Source organism: Phascolarctos cinereus, unplaced genomic scaffold (assembly GCF_003287225.1).
Source record: "Phascolarctos cinereus isolate Bilbo 61053 unplaced genomic scaffold, phaCin_HiC Scaffold_726;HRSCAF=1367, whole genome shotgun sequence".
In the NCBI taxonomy this organism is placed as follows: Eukaryota; Metazoa; Chordata; class Mammalia; order Diprotodontia; family Phascolarctidae; genus Phascolarctos; species Phascolarctos cinereus.
In genome coordinates this window covers 193,272,065-193,290,205 of record NW_027556098.1, presented here as the reverse complement: position 1 = coordinate 193,290,205, position 18,141 = coordinate 193,272,065, and the positions used below count along the sequence as shown (strand labels likewise).

Below are 18,141 nucleotides of genomic sequence, written 5' to 3'. Positions count from 1 at the left end.
CCTATGAGGTAGACCATAGGAGTATATGTTATCCCAGTTTTAGAGATTAAGAAATTAAATCTCACAAGATGAAGAAATTTGCCTAATAGGTGGTGCAGTATATATAGTGTCACATTTAGGAGTCAAGAAGACCTGAGTTTGAATCCTATCTCAGATACTCACTAGCTGTATGACCTGGGGGAGGTCATTTGGGGGGGAAGAAAAAGGCCTCTGTTTACCTTGCTCTGTTTGCTCAAGGAGCTTATAGTCTTACTATGTAAGTAATAAACATATTATATGTGTGTGTATGTGTACATATGTATAGTAAATAAATAATATAGTAAATTATACATTCTGTAGTGCTTACAAATAGATACCCATTTGATTACATGTTATCTCCCTCCTCCCCATTAAAGTAGAAGCATTGAGGACAGGGACCGTTTTTACTTTTTCCTAGTATTCTCAGTGCTTCATCCTGCTCTGGCATAGGGTAAGCCTTAATAAGTGCTCATTGATTGGGGATAATAATACCCACAGTATATACCCCATGAGATTGTTGTGGGCTTCAAACGAAATAATGTGTGTAGTTGTGTTCAGTTGTTTTCAGTCATGTCTGACTCTTTGTGACTCCATTTGGGGTTTTCTTGGAAAGGTACTGGAGTGTTTTGCCATTTACTTCTCCAGCTCATTTTACAGATGAGGAAACTGAAGCCAACAAGTTTAAGTGACTTGCCCAGGATCACACAGCTAGTATCTGAGGATGGATTTGAACTCAGGTCTTTATGACTCCAGGCCCGGAGCTCTATCCACTGTACCTCCTTGCACTTTGTGAGCTTACTAAAGAAAGGTGGTTAGGATTTTTGTCCTCTACTTTAGTTGGTCTTCAGAGTTCATCTCTGTTGCCACTGGTTCATTTGGCCACATTTAGATTTGAGTGTCATAGGAAAATGTTGATTCATAAAATAGGATCTCATATTAGAAAAAAGCAGTGTAGCAGGTTGTACCAGTTTTGTGTACTGCATTACTGCCACTAATGTGTAACTAAAGTTACACAAAACAACAATAAAACAAAACCTGTTTACCTAACTATGAGTTCTCTCTCTCTCTCTCTCTTTTTTTTTTTTGGCTAGGCAATGGGGTTAAGTGACTTGCCCAGGGTCACACAGCTAGTGAGTGTTATGTGTCTGAGGTAGGATTTGAATTCAGGTCCTCCTGAATCCAGGGCCAGTACTCTATCCACTGTGCTACCTAGCTGCCCCTACTGTGAGTGCTTAATCAATGTCCAGCCCTAGATTGTTGTTTGCTTTGGTGAGTCTGTCTGCAGAGCCACAAGGAGGGCTGTGTTGGACTGTAGGTTTCCTTGGCACTTGCTTACTTACTGCAGCCACACGACTTTGAACTTCTCTCCTTGCCTCCAGCCTTTCTCCTCCTGCAGTCCATTTTTCCACATCACTGCCAAATCAATATTTACAAGTATTTTAATTTTGATAATTTGTCTCCCAGTCTGGACCTATGATTTCAAGGTTGTGGGGATTAGGGGATTGTCACTGTGGAGATTGTCTCCACCAATGTAGATCCAGCAACTGGTCTATATAAGAAGTTAATCTTAGGAAGAGTTGTTTGGGACACTGAGAAGTTAAGGCACTTGCCCATACCAGCTGCTATGCTGGTATGTATCAGGAGGACTTGAACCCAGATACTTCTGATTCATGTTTTTCCTCTTGTAACAAATCTTTGATGATTGTGTGCCTTCTGCAGGATGCAGTTCTGACTTGATACTTTGGTTTTCAAGGTTTGTCCCCAACCTATTTTTCTAGCATTATAGTATTCAATTCCTTTCCATAAACTCTTTGCTCCCTGTGCTCTTCTCTCGAGTTGCAGACCCTCCCCTCCCTGCTTTTTGTCTGTTCAAAAGTTACCTATCCTAAAAACCTTGGTTCAACTCCCTTTTGTCCATGAAATCTTTCCAGGTCATTTTAATCTGTGGTAATCTCTTCCTTATAAGCTTATTATCACTGATTTATTTACTTTATCACTGATTTTACAATTATAGCACTGATGATGTATAGTGGGTAGGTGGATAAAGCACTGGGCTTGGAGTCAGGGAGACCCGAGTTCAACTTCTGATTCAGACACTTAATACCTTTGTGACTCCGGACCAACCCTCTTAACCTTTCTCAGTTTATTTTTCTTATCTTTAGGATGAAGAAGTTGGACTTAAGGGGCTCTACAGCTCTAAGTCTATAATCTTGTGATCTGATATCTTTGTTGTTTAGTTTCATTATTTAATTAGTGATGTCATTTGGTCCTATTCAAGAATGATGGACAACAGCCAACCATTTTCCAAGCTTTTTGAGGACAGGGATCATGGCTTTTAGTGGCGCGCGTGTGCGTGCACACACACACACACACACACACACACACACGTAACACACATGTATATACATATAGGTAATGTATATGTGTATATACACATGTATACATATATAATATACATGCATATATACCATATTTGTGTGATATGTGTGTATGTGAATACACTCATATACATATTTTGTGTATGGGGGCCCTGCACAAATATGGTGGACATTTACGGATTAGAGATCAGTGGTGATAGTATACAACAGCTTTATTCTGTGGAAGTCATTATATAGCCATGTGAATTGATTGATTTTCTCGGACTACCAGGTGAAACTAGATTTCAGCATCACGTTTTTAGGTGAAAGACTCTATTTGTCAGTACCATGATCACAGTCCTTTTCCTTACAGGCTCAGGCTTTTGAAGGCCAGAGCAGTTATTTGGCCATCTCTATGGGTTTATTGTCATATCCCCTTGATGCCAGTTGAGACTCAGTAATCGGTATTTGAAATCTATTCCTATGGGGGTGGGAGCTGCTCCTGCAAATGCACAGGGTTGGGAGCTGGACTTAGTAGAGGGAACTCCTATCAACCTTTTGCCAATGTGTGTTGGCACGTTCTTTGAACCTTATGGTCTTATAGTTCTGAAGGAATCCTGATAAATGCACATCCAGAGAGACAACTGATGAACTCTTGAGTGCAAATTGAAGCCTATTTTTTCACTTTCTTTATTTTTCTTGCTTTTATTTCATCTTATTTTGCCACATGGCTGATATGGAGATATATTTTATGTGATTTCACATGTGTAATTGATATATTGCTCGCCTTCTCAATACCCATTGACAGGTTATTGAGGCAGGAGGCAGAGAATTTGGAACTCAAATTTTAAAAAAATAGTTAAAAGAAAAGAAATAATGTTAGTTGTCTGAAGCAATGAGAGATTCAATGACTTCCCCAGGGTCACAGTCAATGTGAGTTAAGAGGCAACACTTGAACCCAGGTCTTTTCTGTCTTCTAGCCTAGTGTTTTATCTACTGTACCACATTGCTTCTCTAGTATTTCATTAATATGTTTAAACAAATATCTCCAGTTTGTATTGGTTGGTTTATGAGATTGTTCGATTTTTTTTAACCACAACAAATGAAAACTAATAAAATACTGTCTACCATTGCTTTATTCTTTTAAACTTTGGGTTTAAAAAAAAAGCATTATAAAAAGTTCTTTTTTTTCTTGTTCTTTATAGTTTGTGAATGTTGAAATCATGTATTACAACCTAACTGGCGGAAAACTCCTCACTACAAAAATGTTGGCAATTCTTCTCGTAGAACATTGATATCAGGCCGGTTTCCTGTGATGAGGAAAACATCCTGACAGGTGTTTTTCCTCCCCCTCCCCAAAGCATTTTGGACACAGCTGTGGCTGCAAGGGCTCTGTGTGTGTGTGTGTGTGTGTGTGTGTGTGTGTGTGTGTGTGTGTGTGTGTGTGTGTGTTGGGGTGGGGTTCCTTTAAAAAAATCTAAATCAATGAAGAGACTTGGGATTCTTCAGGTCTTGGTTCCACCATTCACTGTGTGATTCAAGTCACTTACCTTCTGTGTTAGTGTTAACCACATGAAGATAAGCAAGATAATCCCTGTGCAGCTCTGCCTCACAAAGACAGGAGTCTCCTTTGATATGGTCAAACTGTCAATAGATGTCCCTGCTTCTTCTCAGTATACTCCTTTCTAGAGGCAACTAAGTGATAGAGTGGACAGGGGGCTGGACCTGGATTCAGGAAGACCGGAGTTCAAATGTGGATTCATATACTTAGTAGCTGTGTGATCCTGGGCAAGTCAATTAACCTTCCTTTGCTCAGTTTTTTTTTTCACTTGTAAAATGGAAATAATAGTACAAATTATCTCACAGGATTGTTGTGAGGATCAAATGAGCTAATATTTGTAAAATGCCTGACACATGCTAAGTTCCCTTTACTCCCGTCCCCTCCCCTTCCCTCCTATTTCCACTTTCTTTCCCTCTTTCCTTCTCCTTTCTCTCCTTCCCTTCCTCTTTCTCTCTCTCCCTTCTTCCATCCCTTCTACTCTCCCTCTCTCCCTCCATTCTCTTTGTAGACCTTTTTTCTTAAATAGCAATGAGTAGTTGCTGCATGAGTTCCTTATGAATTTTCTTACAGAGTTACACGCATGGGATTTGTACCAGTTGCCATTATGGTGCAAAGGCCGCATGCTTTTGGGTTCTTGGTTGTGTTCTAGATGGTTGATGTTGATAGTTCTATGAGCTCTGCCTAGGAAGGTGTTGCTCATTCACAGCGTATAAGCAGTCCTAGCATGGAGTATCATTGTTAAAGATCTCTCTAGAAAGATGATGAATGTCACTCAGGAAATTGTTTTGTTTGGCTCAGGAATGTTCTTATGTTCTCTTGCTTTGACGATGTCTGGTCTTTGGAGGTGAAAAATTAAATTATTGACCCAACATGTTGTTGCCTTTTTGAACAGAGAAACATAGAATCAAATGATGAGAGCATGGAGAGAAATTAAGGCTTGTAACTATGTAGGAATAGCATATTTTGATGAGAAAGTAAAAAGCGCAGTAAATCATCTAGGGACCGGTCCAAACTGTGGCACATGTAGGGACACAGTCCATACTGTCTGAGCTCAGGCAGTTTATATAGTTTCTATGGGGCTTGAGTTTTATCTTCTGTAAAATGGAAGTTTGAACTAGAGTAGCTATTCCTAGGATCTGTGGGGCCCCTATGGGTCCATGGCATTGTTAGGAGTTTGAATTTTGAGCTTTATTTAGCTCTTACAAAATATGTAGGATGATGTGGTATAATAAATATGCAAAAAATGCTTTCTGTAGGCTGAGTAAACATCTCAAACATATACACACATACATATATGTTGGTGCTGTTAGGATTGATAAAGTCTGAATTCATTTAAAAATGTTACCGAATAGAGTAGTTTTTTGTTGTGCTTTTATTTAATCAGTTTAATTTGCTAATACTACATACTCTTATGTGAGTGGCACACTGTGGTTAATTGGAATGGAGCATTGGATCTGAATCAGCAAGACCTGCCTTCAAGCCCCATCGCAACCATTTATAGTTGCATGGACCCAGGCAGGTCACTTAACCTCAGTTTTTCATTCTGGGCCTCAGTTTCTCACTTGTAAAATGAGGAGGTTGGACTACTTTATTGGACTTGATTCATAGAATGCTGTTCATTATGTAGAAAGGGTTTTTTGTTTGTTTGTTTTATTTTGTTTTTTACTTTAAAAAATTTTTGTTACCTGGCTGAATCAATAAAATACTAGCTGAGCATCTTCTGGATTGCTACTTGAGTTCTAGGGTCCCCTTTAAAATAGGTAAAATTGACAGAATACATTAGCTCAGCCACACCACAGTAGCCTTGTATCCCTGTGTGGGCATTAGGAACTTTTCCTTCGTGCCATCACTAATGCCCTAAAGGAGGCCATTCACATAGGCATCACTGACTTAAATGCTGTTGGTGCCTTTCTTCCAGACAGCTCATCATTTTTTTCTTGGTATATTTAGTGCTAAAATGGGCATGTGGCGCCCAGCCATTGGGACTATGTCTTTCAGAAGCATTGACTGCTTTATGATAGTATGTTTTTGGTCTGGCTCCTGTACTTTTGGAGCATGATACAATTAGAAAACAGCAACTTTAGATTGTGTTCTGAAATGACATGTTTCAGAGGGAAAAAGCCAGTGCCCAGTTGTTATTGTTGGTGTAACCCAACATGCTTGCCAGTCTTGTTTCCACGTAATCAATGACAGGAGAAATTGCTTTGGTTTGTGCCAGAATGGTTGGTTCCTTCAAGAGCTCTGAGGTTTAACCAAGCAGTGAAATGACTTAAATGGAGCCCTTCCCTGACAGTTTTTTGGGATCTGCTCAGTGGCCCAAATCCAGGACAGCTTCCTCAAACCCCACCCTGTCAGCTGCTTTCTGGTAGTGACTCAGTTTGGTGAGGGTTGTCACCATGAACAGTGAAGTTTCTCCCAAGGTACACATGGGATTACTTAAAGCCTTGGCTAGCACACGTAGATTTTTTTTTCTTTTTTGAGGAAGAAGCTCTTTAAATGAAGAGTCTGGGAATCATAGTAGATGATAGACCTATTATCTGGGGGAGAGGCTGTTGAGTAAAAAACCTATACTTCCTAGTATTCCGTACTGTATTGGTTCAGTTTTTGACACTCTTGTTTTCTGTGGACTGAGAATCTTAGCCCTGGCTGGCCAGTTTCCCAGCTATTAAATTATGTGGGACAAGGGAAAATGAGGGAGAATAATGTAATTTAGGGACCCATGCAATGCTAACAGATGGGGAACAGGTTTACTGAAAAACCATGAGCATTACAAAGAGTCTACTTAGTATTCAGTTTCAACCCAGGGATACTTACGATAACTTGTCAGCAGTGGTTTGTGCAATTCATTTTCTTGGCACTAGGTAAACTGGAGTATAATGATCTGTAAACCTCCGTTTGGGAGTATGAGACATGGAGGCTGTATATAGTTTCTTTTGTTTGCAATAATGCTACCAAGGCAGATTTTATCAAGGGTTTAGCCACTGTCTCAGTATTAAAGAGAATGTTAAATGTCTCAACGTTAAAGGAAACTTTGTGTCTGACAGGTTCCTTTTCTTTCTTTCTTTCTTTCTTTCTTTCTTTCTTTCTTTCTTTCTTTCTTTCTTTCTTTCTTTCTTTCTCTCTTCTCTCTCTCTCTCTCTCTCTCTCTCTCTCTCTCTCTCTCTCTCTCTCTCTCTCTCTCTCTCTCTCTCTCTTTCTTTCTTTCTTTCTTTTTTTAATTTAAACAATGTATTCAAGAAATTACTAGTACCCTGTTTTCCCCTTGTATATCTCAAGGGAACTTTACCTCTCCAGTCTTCAGCTAATTCTTCCCACCTACCATGGGAATGTCTTCATTTAGCAATGAGTGGATTTTCTTGACTCGTACTTAAAAATTATTCTGTTAAAATCTGTTGTAGAAATAAACTCACATTGCCTTGCCCAAAGGGGAAGGAGGGAAGGAAGACTTTGTATAATACAGGAAAAATAAAATGCCAGCTGCCACCATTGGTAGCATACAGCAAGTTACCAGGTAACTGATTGTATCCATTGATCTAGTGATCCCTCTACTGAAAAGTTATTAAAAGGAACAAGAAAAATTGAACTGATCCGTATAAAAATATGTAGAGAGGTTTTATTTGTATATCCAGTAAAAAATAGAAAGATATTATGTAAGGCCAGGCCTGACTCAGGCCAGCCTCTGAGGTTCATTTTTGGTCTTGGGTTGGGTGGAAACACTTGCAGTCCTCTGATATCCAGCAAAGAAGAAATTTACTTAATAACATTTAAAGGATATTTAGCAAGAAATATGGCACGGATTAATTTGGGCACAGCTCCTCTGTGGCTTTTTTTTTTTTTTGGCCATTTTGGTATGCAGGTCAGAAGCGTGTGCCCAATCCAGGGAGTCAGTTAATGCCTTTTTTAATTGAACGTTTGCAATTAGATGACTGGGAATCATCTGAGACTTAATTCTCTGGACCATTTATGTCTCAAGAATTACTTCATTACTTTTTTTGAAAATAGGGGTTTTTTTATTGATATCTTTTGTTTTCAAATTGCCTAGCTTTCTCCTGTGCCTCTCCCACTGTCCCCTCCTAGTGATCTGTTGCTTATAACAAAGCAATAAGATTTTTTTTAAAGGAAAAAGAGAAAGGGGAGAACATTCAAAACCAATAGATTGAAAAAAATCTGACAATATATACAACATTTTGCCCAAGCTCTCTCTTACAAGCTCTTCAAAGGAGTGTGGGGGGAGTGAAGAAGTGTCTTTTCATATTTCTTCTTTGGGGCCAAGCTTGTGCTTTGTAATTTTGCAGCATTCATTTCAGTTGTTTTGTGGTGGCTATCCATTACATTTATAGTGTTATAATGATTGTGTATTTTGTTTTATTGCCTTTGCTCACTTCACTTTGTATCAGTTCATGTAAGTCTTTCTGGGCTTCTCTGTAGTCATTATGTTTACTGTTTCTTACAGCACAATAGCATTCTACTACATTAATATACCGCTTTATTACCTTTTAAGGAAAAACCAGGCTCAATGGCATTGGGGTAGGCATTCCTCTTATTGCAGCTCTCTTGAGTGTCTAGCTCTTGGCAAATGTTAGAATAAACTGGGATATAGAAATTAGATGGAATACTATAAAAATAGAAAATATGAAAAATACAAAGAAATGTGGAAGAAATTATGTGATGTGCAAAGTGGGGTGGAAGGAAGTTGGAATATTTAGCCTATGATACTCCGATTGTAAGTGAAACAGATCAGAGGATATGGATAGTATCTATACTACATTTAAAAAAAGCAGTGAAATCTTATAAGCACACAAACAAAAAAGAGGTTAGAAATAAAGATGTTTGGATAGAGAACCAGTCTTGGAGTCAGGAGAACCTGAATTCAAATCTGGCTTCAGACACTTGGCACTTAACCAGCTGTGTGACTTTGGGCAAGTTACTTAACTCCAATTGCCTCACCAAAAAGAAAAGGAAAAAAAAAGAAATAAAGGTGTTATTTTTATTCTTTTGTTAAATAAGGTTTCCCCGCTTTAATCAGAATGTAAATAGTGGCAAATTTATAATTTTAAGGTGTCATTCCTCATTTTTTATTATTTCTGTTGAAATTATTACTAAGTAGATGATAAATTAATTTCGAAATAAAACATCACATTCTCTACCTCACCATTTACACCTAAAAAGAGTTCTTTTTCTTGGGAGAAGAGATTCTTGTAAAAATGTAAGTGGGCTAAGAAACTTTTGGGTGGCTGTTTACAAGCCTGACTTAAATATTTATTGTGTATTAGTTCATGTTCTAAAATTACAGTCATGGCTAAATGTGAAGTTAGTATAGCAGGTATGACCTTTTTGGAATGTATGATTGTATATTTATGTGAATCAGGTAATTTTGCATGGAAGGACAATATAATAAAAAATGAAACATGAAGTCTTCTAGCTTGAGAAAATTATCTGATTATGACAGATTCTTAAATTATTTGGGGGGAAAATCAACATAGCATTCCTAATTCCTCACTTTCCATTCTGTGACAGATGCGCTAATACTTTATTAGTGGAGCTGTTAATTAGTTAAAGCATTCTGGCAAGCAATTTGGAGTTATGCAAATAAAGTGACTAAGATGCCCAGACTCTTGGACCCAAAGACTCCATTAGTAGGCATGCATGGATGGAGAGCACTGACAAAAAGAAAGGCTTCATGTACACCAGTATCTTTATAGTAGCATTTTTTGGGGGTAGCAAAGGATTGGGAACAAAGTGGATACCCATTAATTGTGGGAAGGGCTAAACAAAGCATGGTATGCTAATGTGGCGGATTTGTCATTAAAAAAAAAAATATGATGATGTAGAGAAACATGGAAAGATTTAAACAATCTGATACAAAGTGAAGTAAAGAAAACCAAGAAAACAGCACGCACGTTATCCACAACAATGTAAATATATAGGTCAGCATCCACAAAAAAATTAAAAATTGAATATTGCAAAATTACAAAAAGTAAGCTTGACCCTGAAAAGATTGTGAGAAGATATCTGCCTCCTTTGCTAAAGTGGAGGGGTCTGTGGGTGTAGAACATTACATATTGTAATGTCAATTTTTTTTTTGATTTATCGATTGATTTTTCTCAGTTTGGTTTTTTCTTCTAACTTTTTAGTTGAAAAAGTTTCATTTTAGGGATGACTCTCTGAGATGGGGGGAGGGGACAGCCTGTGCAAAGGCACCAACGTGAACAGTGATTGATTGCCAGTTATTGGGGATTGTAAAGGAGAGATTGGGAAGACCATGACTATATTGTTAGCTCGTGCTGGAAGTGGAGCAGAAGGGAGCACATAACATGTTGGAGAAAAATAGAGCCATCTTTGGTATGCGTTGCATTCAACATGTTTTTGGGTAGTTGTGGTTTTCATGTTTTATTTATTTATTTATTTTTGATTTATGGAATAAAACAAGTATTTCTACAACATAGTATAATAAAAAATATAATTGTTCATGAAATTACAAATCTATCATGTGTAACTTGCTATTCCTTTAAAATATATAATAAAATTATCATGAACATTTTTTTCTTCCTCCCCTTCCCCTTGCTAGGTAGTTGTAGGTTGTTTTTTTTTTTAATAGGACAATTCGGGTTAAGTGACTTGCCCAGGGTCACACAGGTAGTACGTGTCAGGTGTTTGATATGAGGCTGGATTTGAACTCAGGTCCTCCTGATTTCAGGGCTGGTGCTCTATCCACTGTGCCACCTAGCTGCCCCAGGTAGTGGTAGTTTTTAAAGTTCTTTAAGAGAATAGATCTCTGCTTCTCATTCATCATCTAATGTGCTAAACAAGACAGATCATCTGCTACGAGACTCTGAAACTTTCCTGAAGAGTATGCAAGTAATAGTCACATGTTAGGAATGATGCTGTGTTGTGAAGGATAAAAAAAAATGCTGAAATTCTAACCTAAAATGATGTTTATCTACACTGATGGATAATTTTTTTTTATTTTTCATTACAGACATACATTGGAAGTGTGGTTATATCAGTGAATCCATACCGATCATTGCCCATTTATTCACCAGAGAAAGTGGAAGATTACAGGAATAGAAATTTTTATGAACTGAGTCCTCACATGTAAGTATATTAAAGCTTTAAGGTTCTTTGTCGTTGAAGAGCTGGGTTGTTGACAGATGTGTCCAGCTGTTTTCCGTGAGTCATAGGAAAGTATGTTTTTATCAGTTGTGGTTTTCAAGATAAAAGATTGCAGAGTTCATTTGGTAACATTGCCTTATTTTTAAGGGAAAAGTCAAGCCATTTCATTTAGCGTCCTACTATTCTATTTGAGTTCCGAAATGTTTAGTTCCCTGTGTACAGAAGTTTTCTGGTATTTTTCTATGACAGTAGTAACAGATGTTGCTATATCTCAATAAAAAGTAAAACTAGGATTTATTTGTTTATTTAAAAGAGCACACACAGTGTTTTCAAAGACTAGTTGGCCTGAGAAAGGTCCCCAAGTGGAGATAGTTGAGCAGTGGAGGTTGAGTGAATGGGCTCAATGCTACCTTCAGTTTATACAGTGCATTTTTGAGAGAAATTCTTCAGTGTTGTAGAGACATTACCCAATTCTTCGCATATTTCTACTCACAGACAAGTTAAGGAATTTGCAAATGTCCCAGAGACCTAGGTACATACTGCTTCTGTGTGATACCGCGGTCTCTGAAGTCACTTGTGTGGCTATTGGTTCTTCTTTTTGTAAGACAGAGAAGAGTTATTTCTTAGAGTAAATAATTCTTGTATAAGGAATGCCACTGTATTGAATTTATAACCCTAATAATTAACATTTATATAACACTTAAAACTTTACAAAGTGCTTTATGTTTATTGACTTATTTGAGCCTCAAGATGGTCTTTTGTGGTAGAAACTCACAGGTATTATCCCCATTTGACAAATGTGGGTAAATGATTTCATCATGGTCACAGCATTGAGAGGCATGATTTGAACCGAGTCTTCCTGACTCTAGTACCAGCAGTCTATCCACTATACTACCCTGCCTCTCTGTTTATCTGTATTCTCAAAATGAACTCTTCGTAAATGGCTTAAAGAAATGCCCAACCTCTTCCAAAGGGGGCTAAACCAGTGATGATTTTGGTGTCATTTCTGATTAATTAATAATTAATTAATAATCCTAATTTAATTAAAATAACACTACCATAGTGTTTCTGGATGCCATAAATCAGTGGTGGGATCAAGAATTGGACCTCTACATTTTCTGATTTTGAGTTAGAAATAATAAAGATGAAAATCTTCATAAAGGGCTCAAAGAATGATAGTGATCTAAGTACTTTTAGTTTTTCTTTCGGCAAAGTGGTGATGTCCTCTTAGCTATTCTTTAGGACAGATCTTTCTCTACTCTCTCATTTGCAAGATGGCTAAAAGGGGAAAAAAAACCCACATAGTTGAGACTCTTCCCAAGACACCCAAGGATTCTCTAGCTATTAATTTAGCCTGCTACTTGGTTTTTATCTGGAATTAATGTTTGAACTTTTGTCAGCTGCTTAAATTGAGAAGTCTCTTGAAGACAAGAATTTGAATGACTATGTATGACAACTTGTTTGGTTGAAGAGGTAGCTACGTGGTACAATGGATAGAGTTTTGGACTTTGAGTTGGGAAGACTTGGGTTCAAATCCTGCCTCAGATACTTACAGGATATGTAAGCTGAGGAAATCACTTAATCTCTGGACCAATTTCCTCATCTGTAAAATAGGGGTGATAATAATAAGTGAAATGACATATATAAAATGTTTTGTAATCCTTAAAGTGACATATTAAAGTTATTGTTACTTAGAGTATTTACCAATAAGTGTTGGGGCAGAGTTATGGGTTATGGAGGACAGAGGTGTTCCTATCAGTGGAGTCAACTCCTTCTTTGAAAACCCAAACTGCTTCCAGTTTTAATGACCCATCTGTTGTAATGGAATTGAAAACATCAATGGGCAGCTGTTTGGCAAATGTGATGTATTGTGAAAAGAAAGAATTGGCCAGGGGCATATGTTGAGGCATATTTGAAAGTTATCAGGCTGATGAGCAGTACATTTGTTTTCTGGAATTTAGATGTTTGCTTGGCACTCATTAATAAAAGGACCTAGTAGAGTCATAGATGGTGTCATAGCAGGAGGAAGATTTACTTTGTGAGCTTAAAGACTCTCTCAGTTGGTTTTGATAGGTATAAAAGTATTTCTTTTGGAGCAGATGGTCCATTTCCAAGTATTTATTTACTTCCCTTGATACGTCCCTGAATGTTCTGTATGAAACTAGACATTAAAAAAAAATGAACCCACTTGTGAATAATTGTTTCAGACTCATTGAATTGTCCTCCAGGTGTGTTGGCAAGACTAGACAAAATTTCACTTAGCTTTATGTTTAAAATGTATCAGGAAAAAAATAGCATCTGAAAATTTCTGCAGAATCTTCAGTCTATTCAGTCCTCTGTTATGAAATAAATCCATTGCTTTATGCTTGAATTTTTATGCTAATCAAGTCTAATCTTTAGAGAGAGGTTTTCAATACCTGTTCTGTTCCCCAGATCCTAACCCAGGCCATAAGCTACCACATCTGGCAGTAGCCTTAGGCTTCTAGGGTATGCCCACGCTTTTGATGCAAGGGCAGCTAGGTGGTGCAGTGGATAGTGCTAGGCCTGAAGGCAGGGACACTTGAGTTTAAATTTTACCTCAGACACTTACTAGCTGTGTGTCCTGAGCAAGTCATTTAAACATCTGTTTGCCTCAGTTTTCTATAAAATGGGGATGATGATATCCTCTTCCTCTCAGAGTTGTTGTGAATAGCAAATGAGATAATAATTGTAAAATGCTTAGCACAGTACCTGACACATAATAAGCACTGTATAAATGTTAGCAGCTAGGTGGTGCAGTGGATAGAGTGCCAGGCCTTATCTTCCTGAGTTTAATCCCGGCCTCAGACACTTACTAACTGTGTGACCCTAGGCAAATCACTTAATGCTTCAGTTTCCTCATCTGTAAAATGATCTGGAGAAGGAAATGGCAAGCCACTACAGTATATTTGTCAAGAAAACCCCACATGGAGCCATGAAGAGTTGGATAGGACTTAACAATAACAACAACAATGATTATTGATGTTTTTCCATATCAGAGATACCTAGGAAAATGCCTGTGCTCCTGGGCACCTAACTCTTGCTCATCCACGATGTATGCTTTCTTACCCATCTGGATTGCCACCATTTCATTCCCCTGTCTTTTATCTTTATTTCATTCTGCATTCCAATTTCCACCCTCATCTCATTCTTCTTTTTCCTGAATAAGTCAAGCTTTGGACATAGGAACACAAACTCTGGAGCAAAGTTTTATTCCTCTCTGCCCTGAGGGTACCTGCCCTTGGAATGCCCACATAGAACACATCTCCAACATTGCAGTCTTGCCTACACAGCACCTCCCTTCTTCCTCCATTCTTGGGATAACTTTTCAGTGTGCTGGCCTCACCCTCTCTCTTACAGTATCTGAAAACAGAAGAGGTGAAATTAGCCGTGTTTGCTTAAATACTCAGGCTGACTCTTACACAGATAAGTCTTAGTTTTATGAGACACAAAATTAATTTCTTTTTTTTTTCTTTTTCTTTCCTTTTTTTTTGGCCAGGCAGTTGGGATTAAGTGACTGGCTCAGGGTCACACAGCTAGTAAGTGTCAAGTGTCTGAGGCTGGATTTGAACTCAGGTCCTCCTGACTCCAGGGCTGGTACTCTATCCACTGTGGCACTTAGCTGCCCCTATAAGATTAATTTCCAACTTTTTGGAAAACGACTGGACCATAAGCTCTACATGGAACATCCTAGGGAAAACAAAGCAAAACCAAAAACAAAAACTTGGGCCCTGGCTTCAGTTTAAATCCAGACTAGCTTAAACACAGCTCTGGCCATGTTCTGAAATTTTGGCTAATTATTTCTTCAGCTTAGACCTCATTGAAATTGAATTGAAACTTAGTTCACAGAGTCATCCAAACATGTAACTTTACATGAAAGCTGTGTGCTTTTTGGAGGAAGCTTGGAATCTGTCTTCTGCTTTCAGATAAGTCTTTGCTTTTAGACCTAAATTCCTTTGAAGTCCTTAATTTTCAGATAGTGGAAATAATGAATAAATTGGAAGAAAAAAAAAACAAATCCAACAACTAGAAATAATGGAGTAGGGTGGGAGAGGCTCTTACATTGCAGAAGTAGGTTTTAAAATGTTATTCATGTGGCATTTGTTCCGAAAACTACCTTGTTTCAGTTTTGCTTACCTGATAATTATAGGTATATTGTTCTCTCCCTTCTCTTGAACTCGTAATTGTTGTGTTTTTCAGTCATGTCTGACTCTTTGTGATCTCATTTGGGGTCTTCTTGGCAAAGATACCGGAGTGGTTTGCCATTAACTTCTCCAGCTCATTTTACAGATGAGAAACTGGGGCAAACAGGGTTAAATGACTTGTCCAGGGTCACACAGGTAGTAAGAGTCTGAGGCCATATTTGAACTCAAGAAGCTGAGTCTTCCTGACTTCAGGCCCAGCACTGTATCCACTGTGCTCAGTCAACACTTTGTTAATTGTGAGAGTTGGAATCTTTATGTAACTGACAAAAATTATAGACAAGTGTTGACTTTGGCTATTGAATTATATTTGATTTCCCAACATTTTTGAATGTGTACGTCATCATTGACCTCTAATCCTAATGTCCACTGACTGGCCTTTTGTCACTGTCCTAACTACTGTTAAGATCATAAGGTCAGATTTAGAGCTGGGTGATTAAAACCTTAGAGACAAGGTTCTGAACCTGAGGTCCCTGAACTTGTTTTATTTTATTTTATTTTTTTTAGTATTTTGATAATTGTATCTGTTATGTAAGAATAATTAGTTTCTTTTGTAATCCTGCATGTGTTGTTTTAGGCACTTAAAAACATGATTTTGAGAAGGGGTTCATAAGTTTCACCAGCTTGCCAAAGCAGTCCATGCTACAAAAACACTTTTGAGAACCCGTGTCTTTAACCTTCCAGTTTTTTAGATGAGGAAACTGAGGCTGAGATAGGTTAAGTGACTTACCAAGGTCACACAGATAACAGTGAGGAGGGATTAGAACACAGGTCCCATGACTGTAAATATAGTGTTCTTTCCACTGTCCTCGTTTTACTCCTCCAGAGGTGGCCCCAAAAGAATTTGGTATGGCCTAAAAGAGTTAAACAACTCTACCTCATGATCTGAGATTATCTATCATCTTTGAGTAGGGAGACTTAGAACTACATCTTACTCCATTTTTTAATGGACATTTCCTGTGCATCATGTTGTTTTAAGAAACTAATACCACCTTCAAAATAGATAAAATTACCCATTTTCTTTTAAGGCTGACTCTTATGGGCAATGAATACCGACATTGTTTGCTTGGAGACTTGGTTGACCTTTGACAAGCCTGCGCAGTTCTGGAAAACCAAGGCCACAATATTTCTTCCAGGTTTACAGTTAGCACATGTCAGTTAGCGGAAGATTCCTTTGTAAAGGACAACTTTGCTGTCTCTTAAGGTCATTTCAGTATTCTTCCTCTGTTACTTAAGGAGAAAAGAATATTTTTAATAGTTTTTTAAAGTGGTTGACTAGAAAATGAAACTAAATTAAGTCGTTAGTGTTCCAGAAGAAAGAAATTCTAAACATAATTGTCCTTTTGGACTGTGTTTATCTGACAGATGTTTTTTGCTTGGCTTACAGAATTCATCTTCCCATTTCTGTGTTGTAGAACCTGATAAATTCTGGCCAGTTTTCATTGCTTCCCCATAGATTCTCTCATCATTTTGGGAAAGTAGAATCTAGAGCCTTGTCTTCTTTGTGAAATGATTATTTTTGCATTCTGGTCTTTAGCCTGCCATTTCTTGGTTAACTGACATCAGTCATATCTCTTAGCCTCTTTGGGGCCTGCAGGTGTCTCTTCTTGTAAAAAAGGAGAGGGCTGAATTAGATCAGGGATCCTTCACCTTTTTTGTCACCTTTCACAGTCTGGTGAAGCTTGTGGACCCTGTTTTAGAATAATGTTTTTAAGTGTATAAAGCAGCATAAGCTTACAAAGGGGACCAAAGATTAATGAAAATATGGATGTAATTTATTTCCCATCCAACTTTATGTATCCCCTGAAATCTCTAGGGGTCTGTGGATCTTCTCTTAATAACGTCTTAATCAGATGGATCTGTAAGCTCTTAAAATTATGTAAGTTAATGTTTTAAATATCCATGATATTATTTTAGTTTTGTTTTGTTTTATTTTGTTTTGTTTATGAACAGCATGTCATAGTGCTGGATTTGGAATCAGGAAGACCTGTATTCAGATCCTACCTTTGACACTTAAAGGTGTGTGACCATGGGCAAATCACTTAACCGCTCTGAACCTCAGTTTCCTAATCTGTAAAATGGGATAACAAGAACTGTTTGACTCGCCTTCTCTGGGTGGTTATGTGTCTCTAGTCAGATAATATATGTAAAATATGCTGTAAAAGTTAAAGAAATATATGTGTCAGTTATTAGTTTTTAGGCAAATTTGTGCTAGAGACAGACAATTTATTTCTGAGATTGGGGAGATTTTGTAATTGATAGGACAGATTGGCACATCTATCACATTGATGGGTTTTTTTAAATGAGATAATGAGATCATTAGTAATGAAAGTAATCTTACTATGTGAAATTTCTTTCTAGTCTTGGAATCTTTATGTGGTCTGCAAATTCAAATGTATTCCTAAAAAATTGCCTTTAAAGAAAAGTACATTTGTCCAATGTATGTATATTTAAGCTCAAAGTTAAGACGGGGGGAGGGAGACTAGAGAGTCATTGACAAAAATATTAGAAGTTATTGACAGGCATTGGCAGTAGCCTGTTTAACATCAAGAATAAATTGATCGCATACAAGGGAATGTGGTTTGAGATCCTGGACACATACAATGGCATCTTGGTGATGAGTATTTCAATCCACGATCCACAGGTCAGACCACTGCCCTGGGCATCACTCTACTTGAGGCTAAGACCTGACTGCCCCTTTCTACTAGCTTTGTACTAGAAGAAGTCACTTCATCTCTTGGAACTTCAGTTTTCTCATCTGGAAAATAAATTGAACTTGTTGAACTATAAAGTTCTTTGTGCCTCACCATCTCTCTCCCTTTCCCCCCCAACCCCGCCCCTGCTACCAACCCAGTCCACTGTTCTGTGATTC

At 37.8% G+C, this 18,141-nt stretch overlaps 1 protein-coding gene across 5 annotated transcripts in view; it reads left to right on the top strand.

The window, feature by feature from the left end:
• The window catches only part of MYO1B (myosin IB), a 217,156-nt gene that overhangs the window by 64,033 nt on the left and 134,982 nt on the right, over positions 1–18,141 (top strand). For all 5 annotated transcript variants that reach the window (XM_020993562.2, XM_020993560.2, XM_020993563.2 and 2 more), the window contains exon 3: positions 10,916–11,031. In XM_020993562.2, coding sequence (XP_020849221.1) covers positions 10,916–11,031 — 116 coding nt within the window. The remainder of the gene's footprint in view (positions 1–10,915; positions 11,032–18,141) is intronic.